Genomic DNA, 11,257 nt, shown 5'->3' with positions numbered 1-11,257 from the left:
TCCTGACAAGTGCCAAGATCATCTCTCTCTAGCTTTCCTCTTTCGTTAGACGGTCATCTTAAGTTCTGAAGGGGTAGTTTCTAAAGAAACTGTGGTGCTGCGTCGGTGGGGAAGTAGTATACAAAAATTTGGTTTATCAACAGAGTTGATAATGTAAATTGGCCACCGTACAGAGATTCTAAGATTCTAAGAATCTCTGTACGGTGGCCAATTTACATTATCAACTCCGTTGATAAAACCAAATTTTTGTATACGTCTTAAGTTCTGTTCAGGGGTTGGGACTTCAATGATCACAATAGCATTTTATGTTCATAGAGGGGTGTACATGTTTGTGAAGCATGGTGTAACGGATCACGAAGGATGGAGGCTAAGCCATTTCAAGAAGGCCGGCTCTGCATATGAGCTTTTGTAACTTCTTAGAATATAATACATACCATGTTCTTTTTATCTCGGCGACCAATAAGAAAGTTTTCGGGTTTGATGTCACGGTGTAGGTAATCATTTTCGTGAACAAATTTAATCCTGTCGATCATTTGATCTGCCAACTGTAACACCGTCTTCAAATCAAACGTTCCTGTTCCTGTCCTATGAAGCAGATGATCCAAGTTCTCTCCCAGTAGCTCCATAACAAGAACGTTGTTATTTAGCTCTTGTCCAGACCACAAAACTTGAGGAAACCCGTCCTAAAAAGACAAAAGTTTGTTAAGACAGAGGCTGGCGAAAGTTCTTTGAACACCCATCCCGCTTACACCCTCCCCACTCCAGACCATCAACACAACTAATTTTTTCTGTCAATGAAACAATCTCAAAGAAGTTAGCCAATTGATAATGGTTTACGTTGACATCAAGCAAAAGCAAACGCATTAATGTGTTTCAGATCATCTTTTTTGTTTTTTTTTTTCTTAATTTAGCTTGACTGAAAACATTCAACATTTATTTAAAAAATAAAGAGACTAAAATCAAGGCAAGTTCTTTCACTTCTCTTCCGGTGTCGTTCAACGAGGGGAAACTCGCTCACTGACGGTGTCAGAGCTAAAATGCATTTACCAAACTGAGACCATCAAATGCCATACTACTGTCACACTTTATTACATCTTTTTACATCTCTGGCCTAGCAAACGCATCATAAATCAATATTATGATATCGCTCGAAACCAGTCATTCTTAGATTCAATGAAGCTAACTTGAACCCTTTCAACTTTAAGCTCAAGGCTAGATGATCCTAGTAGGGGACTTAGTGTCCTATTGTATTTAACACCCACCTTAGGGTGAATCTTTAAATAAAATAAATAAAAAAATAAAATAACACTCTGCCCGTCCAGTCAAAGTGAGTAATGCACGGTCAGAGGGTGATGATTGGCTGAGTATAGTCTATCTCTGAGATGTGCCAAATCTCACATGACCGTTAGCATATATGAATCGACGTTTGGGGATGTAAACCGTATTTCGAAACTCCAGGAAGAAAACAGTGAATTGCGGTCACATTTATGTTCCCCTAAAAGATCAGTATGAGCTAGTAGTCCAGGAGAGAGATACCCTAAAACTTGTCCTTCAACTAGTTTCGAAGGATTTGTATGCAGTCAAAGAAAAATGAAGATAAAGACAAACCATGTGCGTCACCTACGAAAGTTCAGAAAGTTCCTGATTGCAGTAAGTGAGGCTGGTCCTTCATACCAAACATCTAAACAAGAAGGGTATTTCAAAGCTGTTCAGTACCTTTTCCGACCACGTTAACGTTGACAACCACAACTGAACCAAAGTTAAGAACGCTCAGGTAACTCGTGATATTGCAGATTACCCTACTCCTAACGTTAGCGGTTTGAAATTAGCGGCGACCAATGTAGTTAGTATACCGAAGCACCATGATCAATTAACCATGCTGTTACTAAATATTTCAATTGAAACTAGGCTTGGTAAACAAATAATGGATAGCGAAGTTGATATTGATGGTTACCATATCGAACGAAAGGACAGAAATCGCAGTGGACGTGGTGGCGCCCTCTATACAAGATCTTCTTTAAATTACAAAGTTAGACATGAGATCGGCCCATTCGATTTACAAATTCTCACAGTTGAAATTAACAAACCTAAATCGAAGCCACTATTAGTGACAACCTGGTACTGGCTGCACCCAAACCAAGACCAGTTAAAGAACTATCACTGTATCTTGCAAAATTAGATGATGAGGGTAAGGAGAATATCATTCTAGGCGAAGGAAACTCGAATCTGCTAATTCCTACTAAATTAGGCCCGGTTTCAAACGTCTAACTTTACATGTGCCGAATCTAATGCAAATGAGCGAAGACAATAGATTTTTGTCATTTGCATTAGATTCGGCACATGTAAAGATCGACGTTTGAAACGGGCCTTAGACTCGAACACCAAGTGTTTGAAATTCATCAGTGAAATATATCAGTATAAACAAATTATTCTAAGCCCTACGAGAATTGCACATACATCTCGTACACTAATTGACCACTTTAATACAAACGAACCTTTCAAAATAACTCATCACGGTGTTGTGCGCCTCGGCATATCTGCCCATAGTTTAAAGTATGCCGTTCGTAAGTTCAATACGTTAAAAACAACGCCTAAAGTTCTTGAAACAAGGCAATTTACGAACTTTAATCCCGAAACCTTTATTGAAGATATGAAGAATACACTTTTCTACTGGGCAACAACGTTAACAGAACCTAATAAAATGTGGGATTTGTTTAAGTCTCTTTTTCTTGAAGTTGCTGATAGGCATGTACCAGTAAGGTATTGAAAAGTACGTAGTAAATGCTCGCCCTGGATAGACTGGGTACTTATGCGGAAAATGAGGCAAAGAGATTACCTGAAAAGGACTGCAGTTAAAACAAAGAACGAGTTAGACTGGTTAAATTACAGAAATGCTAGAAATAAAGTTAATATCGCAGTAAAAGCGGCAAAATCTAATTATTTCAACAAGGGTATTCACGAAAGTTGTGGTAATGTAAGAGACTTGGAAACTTATAAACAGTACGTTAGGCCGTAAAACTAAAACGACATTGATTAACGAGCTTTCCTGAGGGGGAAAACATATACTGATAAGAAAGAGATAGCATATCAAATGAATCTACATTTTTGCACTCTGGGTGAAAAATTGGCTAAGAACATTCCAGTTACAGGTACGTACTCCCCCGGAACAGTATTATGTTTACCCCTGTAACAGGTGAACAATAATACCATGTTATATCGAAATTAAGTACATCCAAAAGTTGTGGGCTTGACAAAATCTCGAGAAAGCTTCTTAAGCTTGCCACCCTATATATTTCAGAAACTATACACAATATTATCAACTAAAGTTTTGATACGGGAACATTTTCTGACGACTGGAAAAAGGCCAAAGGTTCTCCTGTGTACAAAGCGGATGCTAGAAACGCTCCTGGTAACTTCAGACCAATACCAATATTCCCGGCCATCTCCAAGGTAATTGAGAGAATAGCAGTATTCACATTAGAGGACGGGAAACTCGTCAGACGGGTAACCCGTCTGACGAGTTTCCCGTCCTAGTGTGAATTCGCGATGAAAAAGTTATCTGACTTGCCGACATAAATTCACATTAGGACGAGTTTTTAGGACGGGTTAAGATGCCGAGGTACTGGTGCGAGATGTGCGTGGTTAAATAACCAGCAGTCTAGTATTTCCAAAGTATGCAGGCCTATATTTCAAACTGCCTCTTGGGCTCAAAGAAACGAAGCAATAATTTCCAATTTAAAAGTTCAATGGCGTCGAAGTATATCTTTCTTGAAAACCAAAACTCGTTGATTACACCATTAGCTGTCTGTGCTTCACTTCTCAAGGAAATACAACAAAAGGGACCCGATGAAGAGCGGAACAGTCAGTGGTGGGAAAATAGATACCGCCAATGGTCAGATGAACAGTTCAAGAAAAGGCTTCGCGTTACTCGCGAAACGTTTGAATTTATTCTAGAAACAGTGACTGATGACATTGCCAAAGAAACCACAAAGTTCAAAGAGCCGACTTCTCCCCAGTGCCAACTTACGCTTACCTTGTATGGTTTAGCTCATGGCTGCTCTACACCACCGTTGGCGACCTCTTTCCGGTAGCTCCATCCACCAGCTGCACCATTTTTAATCATGTTATAACATGATACGACGGTTACGTGGTACTACGACGATACGACGATTACGTGGTACTTCCAAGAAACGAGGAGGAATGGAAGAACGAGTTAAATGCTTTTCTTGAAAACTGGGAGTTCCCTTGCGTGGGCGCCTGGGTTGGCTTCCACGTATACATCTCCTGTAATCTCAAGACTTTCTTCAGCTTTAAAAAGAACTACTACGTGACTAACATGGGATTCATTGGAGCAAACAAGCGTTTCTTGTGGGCTGGGGTAGGAGCACCAGGATCAGGTCATAATTCAACACGTCTGCAATCTTCAGACATATTCAGATCCATTGAATTTGGCCACTGTCTACCCAATCAAGTGTTGCGATTGCCTGGGTATGGGGAAATAAATCCCTTTCACTACAGTTGGAGATTATGCCTTTCCACCAAGAGCGTGGCTGCTTAAGGCATACCCAGACACTACAAGGTGCCCTAAGCAAAAGAACTTCAACAACGAGATCAGCAAGAGTAGTGTCTGAACATGCCTATGGCATGCTGAAAGGGCGGCGGAGGATCTTGTACAAAAAGACTGATTGCAGGAGATGCAATGTAAAAGCCATAATAATGTGCTGCATTGCACTTCACAATATTTGCATCCATAGAAACGATCCTTGTTCTCCTAGGTGGAAACTCGAAGTAGAAGAGTTAAGTATTGTAAGGAAAGCCATCAAGAGGATACAGGATAAGCAGTTGGCAAATGATATCAGGGGAAGAGTCGCACAATGGCTATGGTCACTACATAATCATTAAACTTTTTACTCAAGTGAATACTTCATGAAGAACACTTTTCTACTAAAGGATGCGTTGTGAGGCTTGTCTAAGCTCTAACAATAACATGTATAAACTTTATACATGTTATTGTTAGAGCTTAGACAAGCCTCACAATATAAATTGAACAATGGAAAATCCATTCCTTCAGGCAGTATACTTAATTATTACATGAAAAGCTTTAGTTTGAAATTCTATAGGAACTGTGCTTGTAAAACCCCAAATTGCAAGTTTTGGTTCTGAACTAAATAATAATCTACACTTTGTTAGTGATGCTTGATACAAACGTTTTTACGTTTATAATTAACGTTTTTATAATAACACAACTATCAAGTTCCTATTAAATTATAATGCTTCTTTTATCACCGTTTCTAGTGTTCACAGGTTTTGGTAATAGGGAATAGAATCGTCCTGTGAATGTTGCATAGCGCCTTGACCAGTACAACCAAAGTAGCTTGAAGATGTAGTGGAAGATGGGGGGTATGTACATATCTGGAGGAGAGGGATTCCTGTTCATCTGCATTAATATCTGGGCCATGAGCATGTCATGTTTTCTGTTCGCCTCCGCCTGTTCACGCTGGAATATCAGGAACATTTCATCCCTCTTTCTTTTTGCTTCTAAGAGGGTTGTTAGCCGCTGGTCGTTATTCTTCTCCTGCACATCAGCAGCCTCTTTCATAGTCTTCATCATTTCCATGACTGCTGCACGCTGGGATTTCGGTTGCTTGTTACGTTTACAAACTTTGACTTTAGTCTCCTTCTTGTCGGATTTGGGAAGCGGCTTCATGATCTTCGGTTTCAAAGACTCCTCTTCACCCTCTTCAAATGAAGCATCTTCTTGATGCATTGCCTTATTCGCTCGCTCACTCTGCTTCTCAGATATACTGCTAAGGGCGACACTGCTTTCCTCATCGCTATCTAAGTTGTCACTATCTACACTGTTGAGATCCTCTGCTTTACTGCTAATTTCAGTAAAGCTGTTCACAGACAATGTAAATATAGGATCTAGCAGGTCATACCAATACGGTGTTTCCGTGTCTTTCGCTCCCAGACCACTGCCACTTCTGATACTTGCATTGATCGCCTTCCACTGTTTCTTCAGCCATTTGTATTTTTGTCGAAGTTGGTCAATAGTAAAACTATAGTCTTCCGATGCAGCAGTTATGCCGTCGGCTACCCGCGTATCCTCGATCTCTTCTCTTACGTTGTTGAAAACGGATTCATTTGCCATTTTCTTGAGGGTCATTGTTTCCAGAACGAGAGCAAAAGGCTTATCTCGGCTTTCAGTTGATGACAACACAGCGGCAAAGATGCTTGTCTGTTGGTCTGTCCAGGATTTGTTTCTCTCCGTTTTAGAACGCTTCACCTTCTTCTTCGGCGCCATTTTGTTTTCCCAAAGTGCTCTGCTTTCTTTCTAGTTCCAGTCTAGGCGGCGCATTTTCCGTCTGGCGTGAAATTCAATTCGTGATGGCTTTTGACGAGTTTCTCGTCTAGTCGGTAAACTCGTCTTTATAAACTCGTCGACTCGGATGGATAAGTGGACGGGTATATTTCGACGAGTTTCTCGTCTAAAACCCGTCCCGACCCGATTTCACACTAAGACGGGAAACTCGTCTCAGACGAGAAAGCCGTCAAAGACAGGTTACTCGTCTCTAGTGTGAATTCGGCCAATAGCGCATACTCAAGTCCTTGAATTCTTCATTGAAAACAACTTGCTCTCTAAATTTCAATCTGGATTTTGAGGTATGCACTCAACATATCATACATCTTTATTTACCGTCGGATTTTAGAGTAGCTTGGTGTAGCTAATATCTCCGAGCATTTACCCTCCCGACCATGATACACCACAAAAGACAGACCACAACACCGGGAACTACATGCCCTACTCTTTGCGACAAGTGTGTAGGTTCTTTTACGTCCCACAGGATTATGAACATTGAAGGGTTGTGAGACGGGACCTACGGCTTATTGTCGTTATCCGAGAAGACTAGAGAGTCTAACCATTTGCAGATGTAATTACAAAGGCAGCACTTTCTACTCAGTTATTTAAAGACCCTGAGTGTTGGTCCGGCCGGAGTTGAACTCACGACCTCCCTCGTGACAGCCCGGTGCTCAACCAACTGAGCCACCGGTGCGTGCCAACCTGCACGACACTGCTGTTTGCGACGGATTTATGGCTCAGCAACATCGATGAAGGCATATTAAGTGGTAATGTATTCATTTATCTCGAAAAGGCCTTTGATACGGTAGATCACGCAACACTTTTGCGAAAGTTGAACTACTACGGTATCAAGGGTAGCCTGCGAACGCAGACGTAATTCCGGCGGTCGTTTCTCCAGAAATACGTCTGTGTTCACAGGCTATATCAAGGGCATATGCCTAAAGTGGTTTGAGTCATAGCTCGCAAACAGGCGTCAACAGTGTTATGTTAATGGATTTTTGTCTAATGAAGAATATCAAGTGCTCATGATCTCTTGAGAATATGTAATTTGTGGTGTCCCGCAGGGATAGATATTGGGTCTGTTATTGTTTTTAATGCACGTTAATGACTTTCCCAATTGCCTACGGTTTTCTATTTCTGGTATGTTGCGGATGACACTTATATGTACCCGGTGTGAGTACCAGCAGTGACATTGAACCAAAACTAAACTGTGACCTAGAAGCCATAGAGAAATGGCTAGCAACTAATAGGCTTAGCTGCAACACTTCAAAAACAAGTTATATCATGACAGTTCGATCCAGACGAAACATCACTGCATCCAAAGACATGACCCTTTGCATATATGGTAAACCCATAGAAAAGAAAACTACACCAAAATTACTCGGTGTACATATTGACGAGTCTCTATCATGGGATAATCAGATATCTCGAATCCTAACAAAAGTTCAGAATGGCTTGCGCATGCTCTATAAAATTAGATCTCTTACAAGTGACTGAGGAACATTGAATACTGTTTACCGATCACTACTTGCGCAGCCGTATTTCGACTACTTTAACCTTGTGTGGGGTAATTGCTCAAAAACGGGTGCAGACCAACTACATAAACTCCAAAATAGAGCAGCACGCATTATCACGAAAGCGCACTATTCAATAAGATCATGCAATATACTAGAAGAATTGACTTGGCCTACACTGCATGATAGGCAGAAAATGCAAATGAATATCATGATGTACAAAGTTTATCACGATGATGTAACTAAGTCCTTAACTGAGCTATTTTGTTTGAACTCTGAGGTACACAATTTCAACCTCAGAGGCAGCAGATTCGACATGCAATTGCCCAAGCCTTAAACTAATTCGTTAAAAAGATCTTTTGCATATCGTGGAGCGGCAGCGTGGAATGCACTTCCAAACCATGTAAGAGATTTGAAAACATGTGAAAACACTAAATAGCTTTAAAAGCGTTTTTGAGAAGGGACCACCATGATTATTAAACTAGTTAAATTAAAGATTATTAAATTGGGTACTTTATTGAAAGTATACAGTTATTATAATACATCATTATATTTTTAACAGTTCAATGTAATTATAGGTTTTTAGCTCTTGTATTTAGCTGCTATCTGCTTATGTCTATTTTAGCCGTATTTCTTAGATTATTTTAGCTAGGAACACGGCTAATTTGAAAACCCATTTTATGTTGAAATTATTATCGTGTACTCTTGCCGTGTATAAATAGAGTTAATTCATTCATTTGCCTTGGAGACCATTAAGTTTCAGTGACCCGGCTTCGCTTGATATCTTGGTCATCGAAATAGATTTAGTAGTATACAAACTCTAATCGAAAGCAATCATGCACATGAATTTCATAAATGGAAATATAGCTTTTGACTCGACTGACTGCTTTTGTCAAGTTCACTGTTAAGGCTTTATCAGCTTTCTCACTGATTGAGTTGAGTGAAATAGTAGTATTCTAAGGATGTATTACGATTGTCGGTGGAAGTCCTTAAGTTTATCTTTCAACGGTGAATAAATCTTGTGAGATAGTGAGCAGTGTGCCCGGGCTCTTTTCATTTGTTTCCTGCACACTTAACTTAAGTATTATAGAGTTGACTCTGCTCATGAATTGGTAACTTCAGTAAAACGAGCACTGAGCTTTACCTTCAAAATAGACACTTCTATCTCTCTGTACGATGCACTTATAAGCTTGCCCGAACTTATATATGTGAGGCAAAGTTTGAAACCACTTCAAAAACCCGTGTCTGTATATCAGTCTTGCTCAATGCGGGTTAAAAAGAGACGGCCATCTATACCAAAACTTTAATTCGTGTGATTGCTAAAAAGACTTCTGCAGAGAGTGATCAAACCACGTGACAAAAACTTGAATAGGATATTTTGATTGGCCAATACTATTTTTCATCGTCTGTGACTTATTTCAATCTTTGTGCTGGAGACTGGAAAATGCCAAAGCTACAGTTAACTATTGTCAGGAAGGGACAACTGCACAAACAAATGCTGCAGATCCTGGTAGATCTAACCAGCAAATCTGTACAACAGACAAGAATAATACGGAACGCCCGGCTGCACTTATGGCTGAGGTTTTTATAATTTCTTTTGCAATTTCAATATTTCGTCACGCACGGCCTGACTTTTTGTTATTACAGGAACACTTCTTAACCTCAACTTCCTTGCTTTGGAACCAGGGCTGCATAGCTTTTGTGTTTGTTGCTCTGTTTGCAATATTTCGTCACGCACGGCCTGACTTTTTGTTATTACGGAAACACTTCTTAACCTCAACTTCCTCGCTTTGGAACCAGGGCTGCATAGCTTTTGTGTTTGTTGCTCTGTTCCCACGCAAATATAGGCGTATCGTGTAAAATGAAGATGTAAACGGATGTTCGAGTCACGTTTTGACGTCATCAGGAGATTCGGATCCTAACACACCCTACGAGTGCAGAATAAGAAAACAATTTGTTTCAGCAGAGTTAATAGAGGGGTTTCAATCAAATGAACCAGAAAATGAAGACTGTCAAGTTATTAATCAAATCCAAAGTCATGTCCTGAAAACACGTTGCGTGAATGAAACAAATGGTCGTGGGTGAGCTTGTTCCCTCTTTTAGTGACGAACACGTTTCTAAAATCAAATAGTAACCAGTGCTTCGATTCTTCAATTAGCATATGTTCGGAAGAACTCTTTGAAGCCATGATTGTGTCATAATCGGCTCTTCTGATTCCTATTCATGCGTTATGCGATTGATTAACAACCACTTCAGTTTGACGCCATAATGTGGCATGGTGTACTGTCGTCCTTAGTGGCTACGTATGGTTTAGGTGAAGTGTTTTTTTTATTTTAAACTCTAGACTACACCTATATTTATCTTCTTCACGGCTCTAGGAAATATTAATTCTTGTCTGCAGACTAAATAGTCTAATCCGTTAGTGGTGAATGTGAACCCTAAACTCAAGGAAATTTCTTTACTCGATTTGTGCTCCTGGATGCCATCATTAAGACTTGCATGGATTCCTTTGACATCTTTTTCGTTTTTTCCGTTTAGGCATTGTTCTTTGGCCGATAAATCTATTAGCTCAGGTTAATTTGCCATCACTCTCACGCAGAACGAGTCGAGAAAACCGTGGAGAAACGACAGCGGGAAATACGTCGACGTTCACAGGATGCAACCACAATAAAACGGTCAAAAACCTCTAGTGAGGAGAGAAAGCGGCTTTGCCTTAAAGTAGATTGTTTAAAAACGTACCGATATTGAACGCCTGTCGAATAACCACCCACTCAGATTTACAATATCAATGGGCGTAATGAAGCCTCATTTGATTATATTGTTCCACACATGCGGAGAAAGCCCCACTTGAGATATCACAACAACTTTTGTTTAGAATTAGTTTTGTTTAACAGCTGCTATTTTAATAACTTAACAATGGATTAAAAGAATGCTTTGTTGTATGCCATCTTTTTGGTGGCTATATCAAGAATATGCCAGTAAAGAGAGTATTTCAAAAATGAGACCCAGTGATGACGATTCCGTTTTATCAAAGAACAACGCAAAAGCTCTACGAAGGCGGAATGCAATCGACGCGGCAACGTTTCACAAACACACACGGCAGCTCGAGAAGGAAAGGAACTCAGAGGAAAGATTGTTCCTCAAGAATCGGAAACGTATTCTACAACGGCAGTCCAGTTTAGTAGGGGACATGTCACCCAGACTGAAAAGAAATGATATAGGGTCTGATGGGAAACAGCAAGTGCTGTCCGCTTCTTGTCCTTCTTCATTTTTAGTCGGCGATCAACAGGAACAACTAGGTTTCCTCGCTAGATACAGGACTAGAACGATTTCATCTAGGGAGTCCATGCCGAGGCAGTTCGACTTACGCTCGCAGGTCTCA

At 40.3% G+C, this 11,257-nt stretch overlaps 1 protein-coding gene across 1 annotated transcript in view; it reads right to left on the bottom strand.

Moving 5' to 3' along the window:
• The window catches only part of LOC138020365 (casein kinase I-like), a 29,898-nt gene that overhangs the window by 8,044 nt on the left and 10,597 nt on the right, over positions 1-11,257 (bottom strand). Inside the window, exon 2 of the mRNA XM_068867367.1 lies at positions 435-683. Within this exon, the coding sequence (XP_068723468.1) occupies positions 435-683 (249 nt within the window). The remainder of the gene's footprint in view (positions 1-434; positions 684-11,257) is intronic.

Source organism: Montipora capricornis, chromosome 2, assembly GCF_036669925.1.
Source record: "Montipora capricornis isolate CH-2021 chromosome 2, ASM3666992v2, whole genome shotgun sequence".
Lineage (NCBI taxonomy): Eukaryota > Metazoa > Cnidaria > Anthozoa > Scleractinia > Acroporidae > Montipora > Montipora capricornis.
This window is presented reverse-complemented; position numbering and strand designations above follow the sequence as displayed.